The sequence below is a fragment of the Stegostoma tigrinum genome, chromosome 15 (genome assembly GCF_030684315.1).
Source record: "Stegostoma tigrinum isolate sSteTig4 chromosome 15, sSteTig4.hap1, whole genome shotgun sequence".
NCBI classification, from domain to species: Eukaryota; Metazoa; Chordata; class Chondrichthyes; order Orectolobiformes; family Stegostomatidae; genus Stegostoma; species Stegostoma tigrinum.
The window spans coordinates 39,961,046-39,985,730 of record NC_081368.1 but is presented as its reverse complement, the minus strand read 5'-3'; the positions used below and the strand labels follow the sequence as shown (position 1 = coordinate 39,985,730).

At 42.3% G+C, this 24,685-nt stretch overlaps 1 protein-coding gene across 7 annotated transcripts in view; it reads right to left on the bottom strand.

Annotated features, from left to right (window-relative positions):
- dlg3 (discs, large homolog 3 (Drosophila)) overlaps nt 1-24,685 on the bottom strand; it is a 483,556-nt gene that overhangs the window by 206,770 nt on the left and 252,101 nt on the right. For all 7 annotated transcript variants that reach the window (XM_059651426.1, XM_059651427.1, XM_059651428.1 and 4 more), the window contains 3 exons: nt 17,055-17,105; nt 9,421-9,545; nt 3,744-3,913 (listed from right to left, as the gene is read on the bottom strand). In XM_059651426.1, coding sequence (XP_059507409.1) covers nt 3,744-3,913; nt 9,421-9,545; nt 17,055-17,105 — 346 coding nt within the window. The remainder of the gene's footprint in view (nt 1-3,743; nt 3,914-9,420; nt 9,546-17,054; nt 17,106-24,685) is intronic.

Sequence of the window (24,685 nt, the reverse complement as noted above, 5' to 3'; positions counted from 1 at the left end):
CTTCACAGATGCTGCCAGACCTGCTGAACTTTTTCAGCAACATTGTTTCTGTTCCTGATTTACAGCGTCCGCAGTTCTTTCGGTTTTAATGTGACAATTCTTGTCAACTCTTATCATTCCAGTTGTTTTGTGCTGTGTTTTCAAGAAATATATTGATGGTTATAAATGCTTCCGATTGCGTTGTACTGATAGCATGATATATGAGATTATAACTGGGAAAACTTGATGATCTTCCAAACCTTTTGCTCAGCTGACTTTGCACTTCATCCAAGTGTTTGAAATTGTGTAGAGTCTTAGATTTTTGTTGCTGCTCATCTGGTGGTATGTACTGTCTTGCTGGTCACTCTGTTCTGTTCTGGGTTGGCTGTCAGAACCAGATTTCCTACTTATGCATGCCTAATGTCTTTTGGTGCCATATGCTATGCAGATGTAAAGAAATGCTAGACAGCTTTTGAATATGTGAGACAAACTGTATCTATCACAGAGCTTTTTTGCTTTGATGGAATTTGATTACCATAGCAATACCGTTGTCTGCCCATAAAGCATCTATTGAGCTTGGCCTGCCACCATCGCTTCATGCTTGTGTTTATCTTCAAGTAATGCATCAATGATATGGCCTTTTTTCTTGTCCAGCAGATCCTTCCCAAAGGCTTTAAGTGATATAGATGTAGTTACGAATTTGATGAGCTTCTTTCCCTTTGCTGCAGCGTCTTGCAGCAAGCTGTTCAGTAAACTCTTTAAATTGCAGTCTGTATGATATGACTTGGAAGCTGTTAATGCTGAACTTATTTCTTCTATGGAGTTGTTCTTTGAGGACCCTCCAGAATTTTTCAGGATCTTTTATTGGTCTTCCACAGAATGGTTGGTTATATTAATTCTGTGAAGGCCCTTTTGACGATGACAAGTAAGATTTTCAGAGATCTGTTCTTGGGATCATTCATCACTTTATTTATAAAATAAAGCTACATACGTTGCTTGAATAGCTGTAATTCAGAAAAAGGCAATATTGTCTTCTTTTTCAGAAGTGGAGTGCAGGTTTTGTTCCTTCCATCCTTTCTTCTACTTGTTTTGATTTTCTCTTTATTTTCCCCTTTGTGCTGTTGTTGCACTTTGCTTTTGGCTTTTGCTACTCCCTTACTGGACTTTAATAACCTTAGATGTGCCTTTAAGAAACAAAGGTCTGTACTAGCAGATTTCTGCCACTAGATGACATTTGTGCCAAATCAGGAAAAAGTAAAGCTAAAGTAGCCCAGGATTAGTTGGACCACAGGGCTGCTCTTTCATTAGACAGAAAGATGACTGGTGGTAGTTTAACCTGAGGGTCACCACACTTCAGATGAGGGGTGAGGTTGAGAAGGAGAGTCCTTCATGTTAACCTCAGCTGGTGCAGGAACTGAACTGATGCTGGCAATGATAAAGTCACGGGAATTTACTCTACCCATTGAAATGAGCAAAAAAAATGCTGGAAACATCTAACCTCTTTTCCACTGTAAAGTTTTGTTAAATTAGTCAGACTACCTGAAGCAGGATAAAGGGTCTTTCGGTTGCCGCTGTAGCTCATTGGGTTATGGGATATTTTGCTGCTTGGATTGCCAGTATTTATAATGTCCATATTACAATTTCTATACTTTTGCTACCCAACAATAATTTAAACCTGGATTCTTGTTTTTATAGAATTGATTCTTCTTAAGGCAGCTCAACTGGGAGCAGAAACAGCAGGTTCACTAACAATCAATCAACCAGCAGCACTGCTCAGGTTAGATCAGGGTGGGGTGGAAAGGCTTAATACATGACGCTGCACCCAATACACTCTGTCCACAGGCCAAGGCTCATCGTGCTTCAACTGAGAACAAGTGCCGGAGGACGCAGTGTTTCTTAAGGCAGGCTGTAACAAAGATGCATCAATATCCTGCAGCAGGACAAGCTGCATGCTAAGAAAGGTGGTTGTGCCAAATTAGTAACCCCCAAATTCTTCACAGCTCAGAATGCATACACCACTGTCTTGTGTAAGTATGTAATCGGGGACATCAGTGGCAATAAAGATGCGACCAATGCTCTTATTCCCAAGTTTGGGCAATAAATCATATTCCCTACTGCCTCCGCAATCAAGAGAAGGTGTAGTTTGTGGTTGGCTACCATTAGCAACATGAGATAGCAACGTTCTTCACCAGAAAAGAGTATCGCTCCACCAATATGCAGCTAGTACTGATTGCATCATGTAAGTCCCTGTATTTTACATGACACTCTAAGCTAGATTTAGGCAGACCAGGCACTTCACTGACTCCACTGCAGTTGGATTTGTCAGCCTTTATAAGTCTGGGAAAGCTGAGGGTTCGAGAGGACTGGAAAATGGCTAATGTAACTCCCCTGTTTAAGAAGGAAGGGAGGCAAAATTATAGGCCAGTTAGCCTGACCTTGGCCATTGGTAAAATTTTCAAAATATGTGCAATGACTGCACAATCAGGCCAAAAGGAAGTACACCTCTACACTGTCTGCCTCCAATCCCACTTAAGCCCACAACTTCTGACTTCTCCTTAATTAACCATTGCCATCACAAAGATCAGAAGTTTTGTTTCCTTCCTGCTAGAGATGGATTTGCAATCCAGAAATGAACTCATTGGGCTGAGCTGCTTCCATGGATCAATCTCATGTTGTTCTTTCTTCATAGATTCTGACTTCCATGAGGTCTAGCTGATGGGGCAGGGGCAAAAATCACAGGCCCTGATGCTGCCTCTGGACTGATGTCCTGGCTGCATCCCTGTGTCCTCAGACTTGCACACAGCTCCTGTCCCTAACCTGAACACTACAACCCCGACCTTGACCCAAACACATTGGATCCAAACAGTGTGCAGCGACCCTGTCTCTGATCTGAGCACAGCAGCACCAGCCCTCAACCTGAGCACCTCAAGTCTGACCAAAGCATAGCAGCCCTTTTGCCTGACTGAAGCATAGCAACCCTACTTTCTGACCTGAGTACCAGAGGTCCCAGTTGTTGTGCCCCTGTCCTGGTTCTTTGCGTACCTATACTATACTCTTGAGGCTACTTTCTAATGCTGGACTGTCTGTATTTTAAGTCTACTGCATCTCTGTCTCTAAAAGTGACTACTGCTTGACTCTCAGCAGTTCTAGTAAACTATTTTACTTACATACTGCTATACAGAATACTGATCTTTGCAATACAATTCTATAGTTAAGTTATCCATTCCTCTCTTAACATCTCAACTGCACGTGCCAGACCATCATCATTGTTAGCATATGTATTCTCATTATTCTATGACCACTTTCCAAACTTCACTTCTGCTTTTAAAACCCTGTATACTCCTGAGTTTGGGAATGGTAGGCACTGTGTTTTCCTGGGACTTTGAGTAATCAGGTTCTGTGTTTTCTGAGACCTGGAATGCAGGCACTGAATACTTCTGAGTGTGTGAAAGTGCAGCTGCTGTTATTGAGTCTGTGAATATTTGAGTTACTAAGATTCAGAAAGCCAGCTGTTTCACTAGATAATTGAGTCAAGGTTTGTGTTGCGTAATCAGAAGTTATTGCTTACATCCATAGTTTGGAAAGAAACATATACTTTACTGATACTGCTTTAACATTGGAAGAAGGGTTAGCAACAGAACAAGAAAACTAAGGACTGAGTTCTCAGGATTGATAGGCAGGTAGTTTTATCTTCCTTTCCTTTCCTTGCACTGGTAATAATGGCACAGATAGATCAGCATTATCGTCAGTCATTAACAAGTTACCTTTAGGTCCTTTCAAAAGATTCACTTCTAATATAGCCTCTGTGGCTGGCTGTCTTCTACGAACTAACAGTCGAACAACAGGTCCTGCCTCCTTCAGTGCCTCCACTGCTTTACTGTGAACGACTTCTGAAACATCCACATCATTGACTCGCAGCACACAGTCATTGACCCTGAAAACACCAAAAGCAATCAAGGTTGAGGGCTCCAGCAGTGGATATTTCTTGCAAAATAGACATGTTTCACTTCATCCAAAAAAAGAATTTGATTCTGAAATTATTAAACAGAATTGAAAGTGTAATAGGGGTGCAAATGATGATAAAATTGGGAAGACTGAGATGATGAAAATTAAAACGCACATTTGAATGAGATGCAACAAAATACTGCAGGTTTAAGCATGAGGAATACACAAATAGGGGGCAGAATTTAATTCCTCTTTCCCTGAGCTGGCTGGGAGATGCATTAAGGGAACAGATTCAGGTGTGGAAGTTTTGATGATGGATTTTCCATCTGGTAGCCAACTGAGGTGACCTTAAGGTATTATCATGTCACAAGTTGTATTCTACCATTGGCAGTAGACAGTGGAGATGAGGGGAGTAGCTCCATATACCACATGTGGATGCTTCCCAATAAAAACTGGGAGCATCCTTGAGGAGGTGGAATTGGGTAATCTGTGGCCCTCAGCAGTAAAACCCAGTAACACTAAAAGAGGACATTTGCTCTCCACAAACCAACACACCACCCAACACGAAGGTCTGTGTTACTGACTGAATGTGCCAATGTGTTTATGTGTCATAGAGCCTCCATCATGTTCCTAGGTCAGTTACAATATCAGTGTGGGACTGAAAAGTGCCATACCTCTGATTGGCGGCTATGGAAGCAGGACCTTCAGCTTTAAGAGCATGAAATTAACTGCCTAATTAGCATTTACTCCTGTAGGGGTCTGTGAAAATGGCAGCAGTGGAGGTCTCCAACAAGCAGATTGCGGTGGTCAATTGAATTTAGCTTGTGGTGTGAATAGGTTTGGACTGCTCAGAGGCTGTGGTACATCTTGAATCCTTATGTTGTACATATATGTTATTCACTACAGGAACATAGAAATAGAGTTAAAATTTACAGTGGCATTCTCCCACATACAGCCACACTCTCCAGAATGCACTTTCTGTAATCATATCTGCATGGACTTTAATTTTATTACTATAATAGAAAAGGAAGCTTTAAACTACACTTGCACAACTTCTCAATATGCACTCCCTCAGGATAAGGCTGTACATTGGAAATGCATAATTAGATAATTCATCCTACATGATCAGAAGTAGGTAATTTTATTTATCAGTCTTGATCACCATTTTATTAACAACTGTGCCACCATTTTAATGGTAACATCCTGCTTTCTCTTTAAATGAGAATATCAGCAATTTTTGAGAATTAGGGCAGTGGTGTGGTAATCCAACATCTGATTGCACTTCCCATAAGTTTCAACACAGGCTGCATAGTTTCCAGAATAAATCTTCTAATTCCTCAACAAATTACTTTTATAAGAAATCATTCACAGCATGTGGACGTTGCTGGCTTGGCCAGATTTTGCTCTCTATTTATAACTGTCCCTGAGAAGGTGATGATGATCTGCCTTTTTGAACTACTCCAATCCATGTGTGTGGGTATTCACACAATGGAAGGGAGTTTCAGGATTTTACCTTGCAACAGTTTAGGAATGGTGATATAATTCCAAGCCAGTGTGGTGTGTGACTTGGAGGAGAATTTTGAGGAGGTAGTATACCTACGTATCTGCTGTCCTGGTCCTTCTAAATGTTAGTGGTCACAGTTTAGAAGATGCTGTCTCTGGAACTACAGTGAGTTGTTGCAGTGTATGTTGTAGATGGTGTGGACTGTTGCCACTGTGGTAGTGAGGGGAATTAATGCTGAAGGCATTAGGTAGAAAGCCTATTAAGCAAGCTGCCAAGAACTGGATGGGGTCAAGCTTCTTAAATGCTGTTAAAGAGGCACACATCTGGGAAATTGGAGAATTCTCCATCCTATTCCTGATTCGTGTCATATAAACAGCGGACAGGCTTCGGGGAAGCTAGAGGTGAGTTACACACAGCAGAATTTCTAGCCTCAAACCTGTTCTTCTTGTCATTGCATTTATATGACTCATTCAGTTCAGTTTCTGCTTAATGGTAACCCCCAGGATGGTAATTGTGGGGAATTGTGCAATGGTAATGTTCTTAAATATCAAAAGTAGATTGTGAGAATCTCTTGTTAAAATTTGTCATTGCCTGACACTTGTGTACAGAAGTGTTACTTACCAATTATTGGCTCAAGCCTAATTGTTGTCCAAGTCTCACTGCTGTTAGACATGAGTTGCCTAAATATTTGGGGAGTGAGGAATGTTGCTAAATTTACTTTAATGACTGGGAGGAAAGAAGTGAAAATACTGAAGACAAATTTGCAGGTGACACAAAAATAGGTGGAAAAGCAAGCTGTGAGAAGGAGACAAATAGTTTACAGAGGGCTTTTGACAGATTAAGTAAATGGGCAAATGGAGTATTATGTGGGAAAATGTTGAGTTGTTCATTCTGGTAAGAAAAACAAAACAATACAGCATTATTTAATTGAAGAAAAACTGCAGAAAGCTGCAACGCAGAGGGACTTGGGGTTACTTGTGCACAAAACACAGAAAGCCAGCATACAGGTGCAGCAGGTAATCAGGAAGGGTGACTGAACATTGGACATTACTTGAACAGGGCTGGAGCATAACAGTAGGAAAGTCTTTGTACAAATGTGTAAGGTGCTGGTGAGTAGTGGAGTACTGCGGGCAATTTTGGTCCCTTTATTTAAGGAAGGATATAACTTCATTGGAGGCAGTTCAGAGAAGCTTCACTAGGACGATCCCTCGTACGATGGGATTGTCCTATGAGTAAAGGATAAACAGGTTGGGGCTCCACTCATTAGAATTTAGAAGAATGAGAGGTGATCTCATTGAAACACATAGGATTCCTAACAACCTTGACAAGGTAAGCTAAAAGGATATCCCATCATGGGAGAATCTAGGACCAGAGGACATAGTCTCAGAATAAAGGAGCACCAGTTTAAGTCTGAAATAAAGAGGATTTTTTCCTCTCAAAGGGTTAAGAGTTTTTGGAACTCATTGCCAAAGAAAGATCTAAGAGCAGAGTCCTTGTATACATTTTGAGGGTGAGATAGATTGATCTTGGCTAGTACAGGAATCAAGGATTACTAAGAAAATGCAGGCAAGTAAACATGAGAATTGTCAGATCAGCCACGATCCTGTTGAACGACGGAACAGGCTCGAAGGACTGAACAGTCCATTCCTCCTTCTTCTGGTCTTATAGTCTTAACATTGTGCAATCAACAGGGAGCATTCCGACCTCTGACCCTCTGATGCCCATGGTACTAACCTGAGGAACTCTTGCAGTAATGTCCTGAGACTGATATGACTGATACCATGGAAATATCTGCTTTTCAAATGTCCCAGGAACTTTATATTTACAACTTTCTGGGGCACATTCTCATAAGTCAAAAGTATTTATTTTTTTCTTGGAATTCCTTTGAACCACTTTATCTCAAATTCCATGATATGTAATCTTGTTCTTGATTCTCTGACTAAAGGTGAGTATCTGTTCAAATATCTAAAACGTGATTAAATCATCGTTTAACCTTTTCATGTATGTAATATAACCTTATAAATCTTGCATCTTAGCTAATCCTATTATCTCAGGTATTTTTATTCCAAGGTGAATGCCATATATTTTTGTAAGATATACAATTAAAATTAAACACAATATTCCAAGTGATTTAGCAATTTCCTTTTTTAAAATTTTGGTGACCCTGTTTACAAAGTAAAACCAACACTAACTGATGCCACTTGTTTAGTGAAGAGGCGTGATCCCAATGATGTGCTTAGACAAAGAGAACGGCAAAGAGAGCCATCTGGCCATGAAATATTAGTACAGCAATGCTGGAAATTTAACTTGTTGAATGAAACTCAAGTAAAACTATAGATAATTGGATAAATTCAGCACATGTTACATTTTTGTGATGCAGCACTTGTTCATGTGACTGTATTTTGAAGTATCCATTGCTCCGTTTTGCTTAATTTTTAACACTTCTTTTCTGTGCTGAATTTCAATGACCTGAAATTTGGGAGTGTTGCAAATCTGGCATTTGGACCTCTGTGCTCTATTCTTTCATTCATTGTCCTATTCAGTAAGACCAAGCAGTTAAGAACATTATCTGAATATCTATTTTATTTGATCATTTATTTTTTGCCAGGTTATGCTAGTTATATATAAGTTGCTGCACCAGATCTTCCCCAACTGTCAAATGAAAGAAGGAAATGAGAAATTCACACAAATCTTAGAAATATAGAAAAGGGAAATAGAGTTTAGAAAAAAAAATGAGATTATTTTAATGCTCTTGAATGACTTTGCACTCCAGGTGGCATACGCAACTTACTGTTTCTCATTTTTGCTTCTATTGCTCGTTAATGCGACAGATACATTGTTTTTTTGTCTGTAGATACTCAATGTTGTCATCTCTACATTAAGGAACATCGTTTTGCAAAATAACCTGGGCCCGTAACGTAAGTGTTCTGTAACCTAAGGCTCTTCAACATACTTATGAAGAATCTTTTGAAACATAGTGCCTCCACATTGATCTGGATAGCAACAATTCTGCTGTTAGCCTGAAAGGCCAAACAGTTACTGGCACTCATTTCATGGTCACGCAGACAGGAATGAGGTTTCCTCTTCTTTCAGAGATCAATGTATCCTCTCTTTAACTAGCACTTGACAGATTGCCCAGAAAAAAATCTACTGTCTGAACTTAAAAAGTGAAAACAATTGATCAAAACTGATGATGGGGGAAATGACAGCCCCAGCATCTTGGCAATGCAAAGAAATGTACAGAATTTACAATCCTTGGGGGAAAATATTACTATATTTATTTCCAATGGGACCACATATAGTACATGGCAGAGATTTACTTTGCAGAGTGCGGATATGAGGTTATCACTCTGTTCATTGTCCAAAGATATCTATCATGTTTGCAACATAGAAATGGGAATGATCACATATGATAATGGTTCATACCATGCAAAAAAGTAGCAGAAACAAATTGCTCATGATTCAAACGCATTCAATTATCCAGTAGAAATAAAGGACAGCATGGACAGCATCATACACTTCAACAATTCAGATATGAATAATTCCTGCTCATATGCTCTGAAGTCATAGTCAAAAGGTAATTATTTGACAAATAATGGATCCAGTGTAATTTGAGCTGTGAAGTGCATGAAGGGAGAGAGAATTCCTGTGGAGGAAAAATTAAGCAATTCCAATGTAAGGATGATCAAATCCAATTGAGATGGATGTTCTCCAACACGATTAGTGTAGAAATTAACAGGTTCCTGTATTCTGACAGATTGAGGGATTTGACTGCTCCACCACTTCAGCTGGGTCACCAACAACACATCTATAAATGCTACAAATAATTTCTTCAGCACCCAGCTCCTACCACTACTAACAGTCAACCTGCTTGATGAATGGAGAGTGCATCACAAAAGGTTAGTCACTAGTGGTGAACACACCTTGCTGTGTAAGAACACATGCAATTTCATATTGCACAATGTCTTTTCTGCAAATTACTAGTTAGTTACCCAAGTCGTCCATCCATTGCAGCGGCTCCACCAGGAATAATTTTGGTAATAAAAATCCCAGGATCATCTGGAACATGAGGATTATCGATTCCTCCAGCAATACTAAATCCAAGGCCTGAATTACCCTGTAAGGACAAAATCAATCAATTATTAGATTCAACTCGAACTCCAGCAATCTACCATCTTGCGACATATCAAATCATTCTGTTAAAATTAAATTCATGTCTTGGTTATTATAGGGAACAGACTTCAATTATTGCCAATTCACTGTAGTCCAGGGCTCGTTCTCGTTAAATTAACATTCAGCCTTCATATACTACAAATTAACAAAGTCTTATACCTTGCTACTAAAATAGTAAGGCTCACACTTCAATATAATTTTGTTGAAACCTTAACCGCTGAGCCAGGAGACTCAAGTTCAAATTCTGACTACTCCAAAGGTGTTTGATAGCATCTTTGACCAGGTTGTTTAGAAAATATCTATGCACTTCCCCCCCCAGTTAATGTTAATTCACTCAAAATCCACCAAGTTGTATCCTGTCACTCACCCAAAACACTGTACTCACACTTATACCTACACCCAACCAGAAACACACTCAGACACTCAAGCTCACAGAAGTCCAGAATTATACAAATAATTTTTCCAATGGATTATGCTTAACTCTGTAATTTTGAACATAATATATTCATTATGGAGCATGGTGAATCAATGTTGGAAAAAGTTAGCTGATGTACAGAAGCAAGTTCTTCTAAACGTGCAGTTTGCAATGATTATAAATAGGTAGTAGAGTGTTTTGGCATCCTGAACTTTATAATTCTGTAATCCATTACGTTATTCTCAAATGTTTGTATGTTATGTCATCAGTCTCAGTTGCTGTCAGAAATATGGGTGCCTGAGCAACTCTGCAGAGCACTGACTTGCTGATATCATATTAAAGCTGTTGTGCTAAACAATAGCATTGACATCAAGGAATTTCAAGTTAAAGTCAAAGGTGACAGAGCCAATACAAACTGCAACTTTAGCTTCTAAATGAGATGCCTTTGAGAAGAAAAATTTTGACTCACATATTGTCATGGAGCTTTCAAGTGTAATGCAACAGATGTACTTCATCACAATGAAATGTCCTTGTATAACTGTGTTAAGCATGTAGCCTCAGAAATTGTTCACTCCTTTTTGTGAAACCAAGGCTGGTTCTTTTAGCTGCAGACCTTCTTACTTTATAGATTACATCCACAACATTCAAAGTTGAACATTTTAAAATTTTCTAAAGTGATGGACGCAAAGCTCCATTATGCTGCAAATTAATCAGTAATTTTAATTATAAACCAGTTGCTTTGGCCTGAGGTTCGTCATAACGAATTGTTGAATTTACTGTTTCATCATGAAAGACTGGCTCTCGTTTTTTTTTCAGGAGTGGCATCTGGCTTATTAGGACAGATACTCCTATTAGACAATACAGTGTACCTCGGAAGTGTTGTATCATGAACATGAAAATGCAAGGACATTTCCTTCCTTGGCTATTTGTGCAGACCTGTCCCTAGGTTGGGCCTTGTGCCTAAAACAAAACCAAACTGCAGATTTCTGAGGCTCTGCATCAGCCTTCCAAGGTTGGGATCTCTTGGCCAATAATTGAAACCAGTAGCCAGAAGATCTAAGTGCCACATGTCAATCCAGGAAAGGTACAAAAAAGTACAAACTTTATGCCTGTCCAGCCTGTCTCCAGTAGATTTGTGACACTTCAACTAGCAGATTTCCAGGGATAGCTAACTATCGGCTGATTTATCTACAGATGCTCTCTTACAAGATATCTAGAAAGTAGGCCAAATGAAATGATACCTCCTACAGCCTTTTAAAATACCAGCAGTTGAGGTGCATTGAATGGGGAAGTCCAAGGAAATCCTCCACATTGTGTGCGGTGCAAAAGATCTCTGTTTTTTTGTCTATCTTATGTCTGAAGAACACCAAGTCAGATATTCGATCAACATGTGAACAAGGTATTTCAGGTGTACCAGGACAGAAGTACATTTATTTCAAATGTATTTATTTATTCATGGGATGTGGGTGATATGTTGACTCTTTAAGTGGCAGGATAGGAGACTGCACCATCTGAAACATCTTGCCCTAAGTATCTGTATCATGTATGTGGTAACTGCCATATTATGGTGAAAGACACAATGTTTGAATGAGGCCATTAAAGTGCTCTATTTAACATAATGGGCTGAATATTACTCCTTTTGACCAACAAGATTTCTTGGCCTATCTTACCACACGCACCTTTTTAACTACCTACCCGGACACTTTGGTATCGCTCACATCTGATTCTACCTTCATTTTATCACAGAATGTTCCTGGAACAACTCTCACCAGTTATCAGCTGCAAGACCTGCATCCCTTGCAATGACTTCATATTTTAAAGAGTGCAATACACCCAGATGAGCACTGACGTTCTGAAGCTGCCTTCCTTGGTCAAGGATAGAGTCTGAACATATCAGAGATGGGGAAGATGGCACCATAATTCCCTAAAAGGAAACTGGATGAGGGAGTGGTGCAAAGGAGAGGAATCCTCTTCCGGCAGAGGAGGCCACACCACCACTTGAGGTCACCACCCGGGTCACTGCCATCTCATTGGTGCAGGTAACAATGCCATAAGAAGGTCAATGATCTGTTCTGTTCTGGCAGGGTAAGTGCAATACTCTTCTCTCTGTTATCTCACACTCACTCTATTTCTACCACTACATTCACCTCCAAACAAGGATCATGCTTTACCACTCCCACTATTGCCTGCAATATCTGCCCCAACTCTCACACCCAAGTCATCTCATCAGCTTTTGATCATCTGCACCAAAACTAACAACCTTGTCACCCATTTCATGTCAATCAATCTCTTTCTTTCCCTGCAGGAGAAGACAGCCCAGACTAGAGTGGAAAGGCCTGGGTGGGGCCAGTATTCAATTCATCAGCAACTCCGAGAAGAGTCCAGGCTCACATAGGAGAAGGCTGGACCACTTCTGTAGAGATGCTGAGACATCTATGTTTCACATTCTGAGTAAGTACCACTCTAAATCCCTGTCCCTCACTTGTCCAATTTTGCCACAAATCTATCAATGGTCCACGCCTCTCAGACCTCTCTAAAATTCTGTCCCTTGTGCCTGACTTCGAAGAACTACACACTTTATTTTATTAGTTATGCAGTTGATCACTCATGTATGTTCTAAAATCTGAGAAAGGAAGGTATGCTTTCAGGATTATGGGCAGAATTTTACCTGTTTAATTCCTGGTGCAAAGCAAGTTCAATTTTCAAGTTGGAGCTTTACTCAAGGCACAGCACACCTGTCAGTTATTCTTTACCAGAGCAAAGTATTTAACAGAGATAATGGGAACTGCAGATACTGGAGAATCCTAGACAACAAAGGGTCCAGGCCCAGAATGTCAGCTGTTGTGCTCCTAAGATGCTGTTTGGCCTGCTGTGTTCATCCAGCTCCACACTTTGTTATCTCAGAGCATTTAACAGTCCCACTTCCAGCTTCCTGAACAACTGGGTGGGAATGTGGGATGATACATCCATTCGGATGAAGAAAGGTCCACACATGTTTCAGAAAGTATCACTAGCACTTGTAGATTTCAGGCCTCAGGACCATTAGAATGATGAGGTGATCTGAGATGGCTAAACCTGTAGGTCTTTCTTTCTTGCATAGAGGGGCATTAGTGAGGGATGTCACACATTGAAGTGTAAGCCATGACTGGGATGGAGAGATAACCTCTCCAACTATGTGGGTATGCATGGATGTGTTCTAACATGTCAACTGCTCTTCCATTTAGTGGTCCCTTTAATCTAGAGAGAGTGCACCAAAAGGATCCAAAACCTCAGAACGTCATTGAAGACGAGTGGAATGGCACACTCTGAGTCAAAATGCATTCTTCTCAACGGTACTCTTCAAAATAATACAATTTACAGTTGCAGTCATTCCTTTTGCTACAGGCATTTCACTTCCCCTTTCACCCACATTCACTCAGAGCCTATTGCTCTCTTACACACAAACTTCATGGTCATTCTCCACAAATGATATCTTTCTTTCAAGCCAATAGTCACACCTAAGTACTTTCTCTCCCTCTTCCTCCAGGAGATGAAGCCTCACTACTTGGTGAGATGCAGAGACCTGAGTGGGAATCCAAAGGCAGGCACCTGTTGACCATTGACAGTGTGTGCCCCCTGGGTCCATTGGAAAGGAGGTCTTGCTCTGGCAGACTGCAGATGTCAGCAGCAACCTGTTACGATCCCCAGAGGCATGGTGCTCAGAAAATTTCAAAGCACTGTTCTTCTGTCTGCCTGAGTTGGAGCACTTTATAAGAAGTTGGTCATTATCATTAAGCAGTGAAAACACTAGTGAACAGAAGTGCTTTGCACAGCTGTCTTTCAATGGCCATATTTACAGCTACTCAACTTTGCTGACCAAAGCATTCCTAGCTTGTCAATTTCATGAGAGAAGCTCTTTCCACTGCAGTAATGCTGAACAGTTGAGAAATGAGTGTTATTCAGTATTCAGGATTTAAAGACCCCATAATTGGCTTGATAAGATCCTCAACAACCTTTTAATTATTAGGAAGGGTAAGTTGCTCCATTCAGCTTGCCAATTCCCTTTTCTTTTCTTTTTCTCACTCCTCTCTGCAGTAATTCTATCCTTCCCAGCCGCACTCCCTGCTCTTTTACCTATCAACCTGAAGAGTTGGATCGCAACCAGGAACCGTATGGCAGGTGCTGAATGTGCAGGCTGTGTCTGCAGCCATAGCGGATTGAGGGTGGCTGAAGCGGCAGTGAAAGCAGGTTGGTAAGGCGGCAGCAGGTGGCAGTGAACGCAGGCCAATGAGGCGGCAGCAGTCGGTGGTGAGACAGGTCGGTAAGGCGGCAAGATAGGCTGGTAAGGCGGTGAGACAGGTCAGTATGGCAGTGAGACAGGTAGGTACGGCGGTGAAAGCAGGTCGGTAAGGCGGTGAGAGAGGTCAGTACAGCAGTGAGACAGGTTGCTAAGGCGGTGAAATAGGCTGGTAAGGCAGTGAGACAGGCCGGTAAGGCGGCGAGAGCGGGTTGGTAAAGCAGTGAGAGTGGGTCGGTAAGGCGATGAGACAGGTCACTAAGGCGGTGAGACAGGTTGGTAAGGTGGTGAGAGTGAGCCGGTACGGCGGTGAGACGGGTCGGTAAGGCGGCGAGACAGGTTGGTAAGGCGGTGAGACAGGTCGCTAAGGCGGTGAGACAGGTCGGTACGGCGGCGAGACAGGTCGATAAGGCGGGGACAGTGGGTCAGTAAGGCGGCGAGAGAGGTTGGTAAGGCAGCGAGAGAGGTCGGTAAGGCGGTGGGAGTGGGCCGGTATGGCAGTGAGAGCGGGTCGGTAAGGTGGTGAGAATGGGTCGGTAAGGCAGTGAGAGTGGGTCAGTACGGCTGTGAGACAGGTCAGGAAGGCGGTGAGAGTGGGTCAGTAAGGTGGTGAGAATGGGTCGGCAAGACGGTGACAGTGGGTCAGTAAAGCGGCGAGAGAGGTTGGTAAGGCGGTGGGAGTGGGCCAGTATGGCGGTGAGAGCGGGTCGGTAAGGTGGTGAGAATGGGTCGGTAAGGCGGTGAGAGTGGGTCGGTAGGGCAGTGAGACAGGTCGGTAAGGCGGTGAGAGTGGGTCGGTACGGCAGTGAGACAGGTCGGTAAGGCAGCGAGACAGGTCGGTAAGGCGGTGGGAGTGGGCCGGTATGGCAGTGACAGCGGGTCGGTAAGGTGGTGAGAATGGTTCGGTAAGGCGGTGGGGGTGGGCCGGTATGGCAGTCAGCGGGTCGGTAAGGTGGTGAGAATGGGTCGGTAAGGTGGTGAGAGTGGGTCGGTAAGGCGGTGAGAGTGGGTTGGTACGGTGGTGGGAGTGGGCCGGTACGGCAGTGAGAGCGGGTCGGTAAGCCGGTGAGAGTGGATCGGTAAGGCGGTGAGACGGGTCGGTTAGGCGGTGAGAGTGGGTCGGTATGGCAGTGACAGCGGGTCGGTAAGGCGGTGAGACAGGTCGGTTAGGCGGTGAGAGCGGGTCAGTAAGGCAGTGAGACAGGTGGGTAAGGCAGTGAGACGGGTCGGTAAAGCGGTGAGAGCGGGTCTGTAAGGCAGCAGCTTTTGGTGGTAAGAGTGGGCCTTTCGCATGGTGGCATAGTGGCACCTCCTGGGTGTCCTAGTGATTGGACTGGCACCTGCACTATTGTGGAAATGGGACTTGGGACTCTGAGATGTGGACTTTTTTTTCTTGCTTACATTTTGGCTCTGTTAAATCTTTTAGTGCTGGTTTTTGTAACCAAGTCAGCACCAGTGAATGGCAACTTTGTTCACTCTTTGCCGTGTTTACATATTTCTACACGTGGTACATGTGACAAATAGATAAATCTAATCTCAGTATAAATCTAATTATTTATCTAACAGAATCAAGGGAGTTCTTGCTCACCTTCAGTGCTCTGCCTGGGGAAAGCTGGAAGAGGTGAGATCTCATCAGGATCCAGTCCTCATGTCACTTGCCAAGACTTTCATAACCTGCTAGACCTGAATCTGTCCCCAAAGGTCTGGAAAATTCTACCCCATGAGTTCAGTAATGATGGGAGGGATGCAGTGTAAAATTTAATATTGAATCATGAAGAAAATAATCATTGTAAGTAGACCATACCTAGGCGATGTTGTGAAGGATCATCCAGAAATACAACAATAAATAATGTTGATTTCTCTGCATCACCAACCTGCAGCATTTGTAATTGTGAGCTTCCTATAACAGAGACCTTTCTTTGATCTTGGAATTGATCTATTAACCTTTCCAGGTGAATGATTACAGATGTAAGGGCATTTAGCCATTTCTAAAAGATGGAGAGTGAATCCTCCTGCAGGGTCCATTCTCGTTTTCATTGACAACAGTGTAAATTTTCAGCAAATACCCAGAGATGAGGACACTCTGAATGCTAAATACCAGCGAGGGGTCTCCAGATTTCAGTTATGTTTAAAGTCTGACATTTAAAAATTGAACAATTGATCTCACCTCCACTGAATAATCATTACTTTCCTTTGGCAGCATGATAAAGGGAGACTAAGGGGTTTGTTTTGGTTTCCAAAAGCCAATAGGTTAGCAAATGAATGCACGTAGTTACATTGATTAAATCTGAGGGCGAGTAATATGCTCCTATCTATCAATAGAGGTATACATTAATGGCTACTATAACTTAAAAATCACATGGCTTCACTTACTGGAGAATCAATAATGAACATGCCAGACCTGGAGTCAAAATAATTGCTAATGGGTCATGTATTTGAGCAAACAATACTCTACAACAATACTCATTTTAATCCCTGAGCCTCATTTTATATATATGTGGTTGGTCTATGTCCATCTAGAATGGATGTAAACAGGTTCAAAAGCAGTTGCAGCAGGCAAATATTGAGCAGCAAGCTTTCATGTAAGAATTAGGGCTGGGATCTCATTAGACAAGTGAACAGTTTATTTTATCTGCCTGGATTCTGCTGGGTGAACAGCATTAAGACAATCCCTCTGGACAGAATACTGCCATTAACAATCCAACTGGGGAAATACAATTACCATTACACACCCTCGTGGAAAGACAAACCACTCTACTCACACGTTCCAGGATTATCTCTTCATATTTGTACATTCCATCACTCCCATTAGCCTAGGGAAAAAAAAGTAAATTTCATTATTTCAAACAAATGATGAGTTACATACCTAAATTTCTTTCTTGTTCAAAATCATGGTTAAAAAATCTGTGGAGAATCTCATTTTTCCCAGAAAGAGACGCTTCTTAACTTGCTCATTCGATAGGAATGTAGCAAATTAGAAATCAAGTACTGGGCAGTGCTGAACTTTTCAGTTATGCTTGAATATTAAAAGTGGAATTCAATAGAGATGTGGTTGATCCTGTAAAGGTGAAGGACGCATTACCAAAATCTCTTTTTTTTTCTGAACTTCGGGGAGGGTTGAATTGCACCTTTGCTTTCAAGACAGGAACTAATGGTTTCTTCCACGTCAATGCTATATTCCTGCTATCCTCATAGTCCTTGGTGCTATTAGAAATCCATCACATTCTTCTTTAACTAACTTAATTAGTGAGCTTCCACAGCTTTCTAAGGTAGAGAATCCAAAGGTTCACCATCATCTGAGTGAAGAATTTCTTCTATAGTTCAGTGCTAAATGGCTTGCCTTTAATTCTGAGATTGTGTTTTCTGGTTATAGAATATACAGTTAGGAGTAACACCCTTGCTGCATCTATTCTGCCTATCTCTTTAAGAATTTTGGATGCTGCCATGATATCATCTTTGAATCTTTTAAATTCCAGAGATGATAGCCTCAGTTCTTCTTAACCTCTCCTCCCACAAATCAGTCTGGTGAACCACTGCTGAACTCCCTCTATGGCAAGTATATCTTTCCCTAGAAAAGGGGACCAGAAAAGCACACAATACTCCAGTGTGGTCTCACTATGTTCTTAACCAAGTTAAACAATATTTCTTTGTTCAAATTCTCTTGTGATAAAGGCTAACAATCCTTGCGGTACCTCACTTGTCACAACCTGCCAACCTCAGAATGACTGATTTATTCCCATGCACTGCTTTCTGCTTGTTAGCCAAAGCTCAATCCATGTTAGTATATTATTTCCTAATTCTATGTGTTTTAATTTTGTTTACTAATTTCTTTTGGGGGACTTATTCAAAAACCTTCTGAAAATCCAAAGAGAACACATCTGATGGTTCCTTCTTATTAATTTGTTAATAACATCTGCAAAATACTCTCAGAGATAATGGGAACTGCAGATGCTGGAAAATCCAAGATAATAAAATGTGAGGCTGGACGAACGCAGCAGGCCAAGCAGCATCTCAGGAGCACAAAAGCTGACGTTTCGGGCCTAGACCCTTCACCATTTCTGCAAAATACTCTGTCAGGTTTGTCAAACATGAATTCTCCTTACAAGTTGACTCTGATAAATTAGACAATTAAATTCTAAATAATCTGCAATCACATCTTTTATAATAGATTCTAGTATTTTCCCAACTATTAATGTAAGGTGAACAGATCTTTGGTTCCATTTTCTCGCTTCATGCTTTCTTAAATACTGTCGTCAGATTTGCAACCATCTAATCTGTAGATACTGTTACAGAATTATTAGGATTTTGAAATATGATCAGCATTGCATCCACCGTCTCTGCAGCCATCCTTTTCAACATTTTAGGGTGAAGGTTACTGGGTTCCGGGTCAACTTCTGGACCCATTGATTTCAGCAGTGCTACTTTATTTTCTAATACCAGTTTATTTCAGTTACACACATTGACTAAACACTTGGATCTTAATTATTTAAGGGAAAATTCTTATGTTTGTAAAGAATGGTACAAAGTACTTATTTGGTTTCACTTTATTTGCCTGCAAAAGATCTCACATTTGTCTTTGCTAATCTTTTCCTTTTTACATCCTTACAGAAGCTTTCACAAATCTGTTTTTGTATTCCTTGCTATTTTACATTCATATTCTTTATCAATTTCATGGTCCTCCTTTGCTGAATTTTAAACTTCTCTAAACCCTAAAGCTTACAAGGTTTTTTCTCCTGGAACTTTATAAGTCTTCTCCTTTGACCTAATACACTTCCCTTGTTAGCCATGCCTTTCTCATTTTTCGTGTCAGGCATTTTTGTTATGCAAGACACAAAGCCATTATGTTGTATAGGCACACTTTTTGTCATCAACTAATTATAAGCTTTATCCATCTAATCCAACATGCATGCTATCCTATTAATTTAGCCTCCTGTGAAGTTTCTGCAAACTCTCTTCTTGATTTCTGCACTTAAATCCAGTAAAGCTTTCTGAATGAAAATTTGCCTCATATATGTAGCAGCATTTTAGATGCCATGCACCACGCTCAGTGTCCACCTGTTGCCACCAGCTGCTTCCTGCTCAGTCTGCATGACATTCTGTGAAGATATGAATCCATGTGGGTGTTTCTTTCACATGCAGGGGAAATTTGTGATTCAGCACTATCCTGACAATATAAACCCCATCTGGCTGATGCGATACCAGAATCCTAAATTTGGGCAATGAATATAGAGAGTCTGCATTGTTTATTCAAGAGAAAAATAAGCATGAAATTGTAAGATGAACCAACATAGTGCCATTATTTAAAGGGTCATAGAATCATAGAATCTCTACAGTGTGAAAACAGGCCATTCAGCTCATCAACTCCATACCAACCCCTCCAAAGACATTCCACACAGTTCACCCTAACCCTGTAACCTCAACAATCCTGCACAGCCTTGAACACCATGGGCAATTTAGCATGGCCAATCCAGCTAACTTGCACATCTTTCGACAGTGGGAGGAAACCAGAACACCCAGAAGAAACTCATGCAAACATGGGGAGAATGTGCAAACTCCACACATGAAATCGCCTGAGGTTGGAGTTGAACCCAGGTCCCTGGCGCTGTGAGGTAGCAGTGCCAACCACTGAGCCACCACGTCGCCCAGATACGCTGATTATTGCTAAGTAACTTCTGCAAAATTTTCCATCAGAAATAGGGGAGGAAATGGCCTAATGATATTATAGCTGGACAGTTAATCCAGAGATCAAGGTAACATTCTGGGGAATTTGAGTTCAAAACCCACCACAGCAGATGGTAGAATTTGAATTTAATAAAAGTCTGTATTTAAGAATCTAACAACTACTATCAAATCATTGTGATTGTTAGGAAAACCCCATGTGGTTCAGAATGTGCTGTAGGGAAGGAAAACGCTGTCCTTACCTGGTCTGGCCTATATGTGAATCCAGATCCACAGCAATGTGGTTGACTCTCAGCTACCCTATGGGAAGTTAGGAATGGGCAATAAATGCTGCCTAGCCAGCAGTGCCCTCATTCCATGAAAGAATTAAACTTTTTTAAAAAATGCCTGAAGTGTGTTTGGAGTTGTTTTGGTGGGTTCTTCAATGCATGGGAGAGGGTTGCCACACCTTCAGAAAGTAAGCAAAGGAATAAGTGACCTGTTAATGCAGACTATGCCACAGGTGGGCAGGCAGTGATTGTATTGATTCTGCGTCTTCATTGAGATGGAGTAGAGATTACGGAGAGGGCTGGTTTCAAGGCATCTTTCCTGCCAAATTGAAGTATCAGTCTTGAATGTTTCTTGACAGTGGCAGGCAGTTTCTGGCCAGTGCCACCAACATCTTGCTGTGTACACCCATTCAGTATTCTCCCCTATGATATCCTATTGAGGTTCTCATACAAGTCCTATGCAGTGATATGCATTTGCCATCTCGCCCTGCCACGAGCTGCCAAATGTACCAACCTTTATCTGAGTGCTGGCTGCAGCACAATCTTGTGCAGATGGATCACCTGATATAGACATACGAAATTGGAACAGAAGTAGACCATTCAGCCCCTCAAGCCTGCTCCACCATTCAATAGGATCACAGCTGATCTGTTTGTGTTTTGGATTCCATGTCCCCAAGCACCTCTGGTAAACTTTCATTCCCTTGTCTCATAAGAATCTATCTCACTCTGCATGAAAAAAAAATTCATGAACCTGCCTCCACCGCCTTCTGAGGGAGTCAGTTTCAATGTCACACAATCCTCGAACAGAAAAAAAACTCTCCTCATCTCTACCTAAAAAGGAAAATGTCTACATTTGAACAGCAGCCTTTAATTTTGGACTGAGCCACAAGTGAGCTACAAGAAACAGCCTTTCTATGTCCACACTGTCAAGGCTGATCAGGATCTTATTTAATTCAATAAAATCACATGTCACTCTTCAAAACTCCAGTGGAAACAAGCCCAGTCTACTCAACTGTTTTATTTGCATAAGACAACCTGCTCATTCTGGGTATCATTTGAATAAAACTCGTCTGAACCACCTCTAATGTTGATCTGAACTCTACACCAATCAATGTATGTGCTGAGCTGGTGGATCTGAGCACTAGATCAATGTGGAGGATAGTTAAGATTGGACTGCAAGATGAAGGTGAGTTCAGAGTTGAGAAGAGTCATACACCATGAGCTGATTATCTTCCTTAATATCCTCAGTGACACCAGATGCCAGGAGATCAAATGCACGTTTGGGGTCTCTGAGCTTGGAGGTGGGAGTAAAATCACCAGATGAAATGAGATTAGTAACATTTGTGGACAAAATAGCCAGTTGTTCCATGGTGGGGTCATGGTCTAGGGGAGATAGGAGGAGGTATCTGAGATGTAGAGCTCAGCCTGTCAGGCAACAACAGTGGCACCCTTGTGGCAGGTGTGATTATAAAGACAGGTTTGGGTCTGCCTCCAAGCTCATACTTCCCAAACCCCAAACAGCCTGTTTCTATCTTCTTCCTAAAATCCACAAACAGCACTGCCCAGGCAGACTCATCGATTCTGCTTGCTCCTGCCCCACAGAACTCACCTCTTCCTACCTTGGCTTGATTTTTTTTTTCTCTCCCTTTGTCCACATAAATCTGTGATTCTTCTGATGTCAGCTTCAGAATTTCCAGTTCATGGGTTCTAGCCACCTCCTCTATGCTATGGACACGCAAGCCTTTTACATATCCATCCCTCATCAGAATTGTCTCAGGACTCTCCATTTCTTCCTGGAAAACAGGCTTGAACTGTTTTCATCCACCTGGGAAAGCTCATTCTTGCTTTGAACAACTTCTCCTTTAACTCCTCCTACTTTCTTCAGGTCAAAGGGTTGGCAATGGATACCTGCATGGTCTCCAGTTATGCCTATCTCTTTGAGGGATTGGTGGAACGCTCCCTGTTCCTGTCCTGTTCCAGCCCCTACCCTCAACTCTTACTCCAGTATATCGATGAAATCATCAGTACGGTTTCTCTCTCTTGTTTGGAGTTGGAAAAGTTTATCAATTTTGCTTCTAATTTCCACCCCGCTCTCACCTTGACCTGGTCCACCTCTGATTCCTCCCTTCCCTTTCTTGATATTTCCACTTCTAGGGTTAGGATGGCCACTCATATCCACTACAAACACATGAACTCCTACAGTTATCTTGACAATATATCCTCACTCCCTGCTTCCTCCATATCCATTGCATCTGTTATAATGGTGCAAACTTCAATGAGGGGGTCTCAGAATTGTTCATTTTCTTCCTCAGCCAAGGATTCCCCAGCACCTTGGTTGACAAACCCCTCAGCTGCAACCACCCCATTTCCTGTACTTCAGCTCTCAACCCCTCTCTTTCCTCTCACAAGAGCGATTGGGTCTCCCATGTCTTCACCTACCATCCCGCCAGCATCCAGTTCCAAAGGGACATTAGCTGCCATTTCTACTGCCTCCAGTGGAATGCCAGCACCAGACACATGTTTGCCTCCCCTTCCCTCCCCTCCCTTGTCAGCCTTCTGCAGAGACCACTGCCTCTACGACACCTTAGTCTACTTCTGCACCATTCCCAACATTTCCCCACAACCGACAGCACCTTAACATCCAACCACAGAAGGTGTAATATCTGCCTGTTTATTTTCTCCCTCTTCACTATCCAAGGTCCCAGACACATCTTCCAGATGAAGCAGCAATTTACCAGCACTTCACTCAATCTAATCTACTATATTTCCTGCTCACAATGTGGTCTCCTCTACACTTGGGAGATGTAGCGCAGACTGGGTGACTGCTTTTTAGAACAGAGTTGTGAGTTCTTTGTAGGTTCTGTCTGCAAAATGACCCTGAGCTTTCAGTTGTCTGTCATTTCAACATACCATCGTGTTCGCTGGCCAACATCTCTGTTTTGGACCTGCTGCAGTATTCCAGTAAAGCTCAGCACATGCTGGCAGAACAACCCTCTGCATTCCATTATCTCATACTCCCTCAGTCTGAGCAATGGCAACCATCTCCCACTAATTTTCATACTAGCCACTCTCACTACTGCGTTCAACGCCATCCCTCAGTCACACTCAGCCCATTTCCCCCACAACCTCCCACACTACTAATTCTGCATTCTCTCTGCACTGCCTCCTCAGTATTTTGGAATACTTGAACGCCTTTCCCTCACAAGCACCAGCACTACCAACCGTGTCACCCACTGTTATCTGACTAATTTCCCCAATTTCTGGTGTTACAAGACAGTCCAAGGCAGGGCAGAGCAAGCCTGTACAGGTGGGATGAGTTGCTTCAAATCAGCATCCTCACCACTTATGAGGACAATATTCTCACCCTTGCAAGGTTGCCAAAACTTCCATGGTCCACCAAGCGAGTATGTACCTTTCTTCATTCCAATGCCACTCTCCCGTTAACTTTGCTGTCAGTCTCAATCATTGCACGTCACATCTAATCATTGGCTGCGGCGCTATACCTCTTCTGTCTTGCAGTTTTTGCTTGCCTTCTCACGACCTCTGTCAGAAATACTTGTCTCCGCCAGATGTGCCCTCCAGGGATTCCAAGGATGGGAGTGCCGAAGCCTCAGAGGAAGCATTGGCAAGGCTGTCTCCTCAGCCCTTGCAAGCTCAAATACCGATATCTCAAGGGTAACTTTAAGCATAGTAAGTGAGGGTACACAGTCAGGTGAGCACCTCACTGCGGAAGCTAAATGCATTTTCACACCATGTGGCAAACGACCATGGCCATAGATCAAGCTCAATGAATGGAAGTCTGTACATAGAGCCTACTGAACCAACCAGAAGTGGGGAGAGTGATGTGTACATACAGCATTGGGTCTTACCAATACATTTGACTTTCCTAGTTTAATATTCCTAATGGTTTGTTCCCTCTGTGTGGAAAGATGAATCTATGAATGAGTTACCAATCAGATGTGCCAGCGAGGTGCAACAGACAGAGACAGTCAATGTTGTAGGATGGCTAGGGAATGGCAAGCCTGCATGCCTGAGTGCTGTACCATTTATAAGTCTGTGACCAATGTTGTTGCTCTTTAAAAGCCCTGGGATTGGTGATTGCTGCAGTGTCCCCCTTAAGGGTTGAGTCACCTACCCCACCCACTCCATGTGTACTTCGGCTATTTTCTTCATTATGGCACAAATTTCAATCTGCACTTTGATGGAAGGTGACAACGAGTGCTCCTCTTCTGGTGGGGTCACAGCCTGAAAATGCCAATGAGTCCCTAAACATCCACATCACTCCCTAGTAGCACACCCTGTAAATCCACCCAGCCTTCAGTCTTCTCCCAAGTCTCCACCCCACCTGTCTACATGAACCTACCCCATCACACAGGCCCTGGTGTGCAAGGTGACCATACCCGGTGTGGTCATAAGCTCCCCACTGCCCCTTTCAAGCCAGAGCG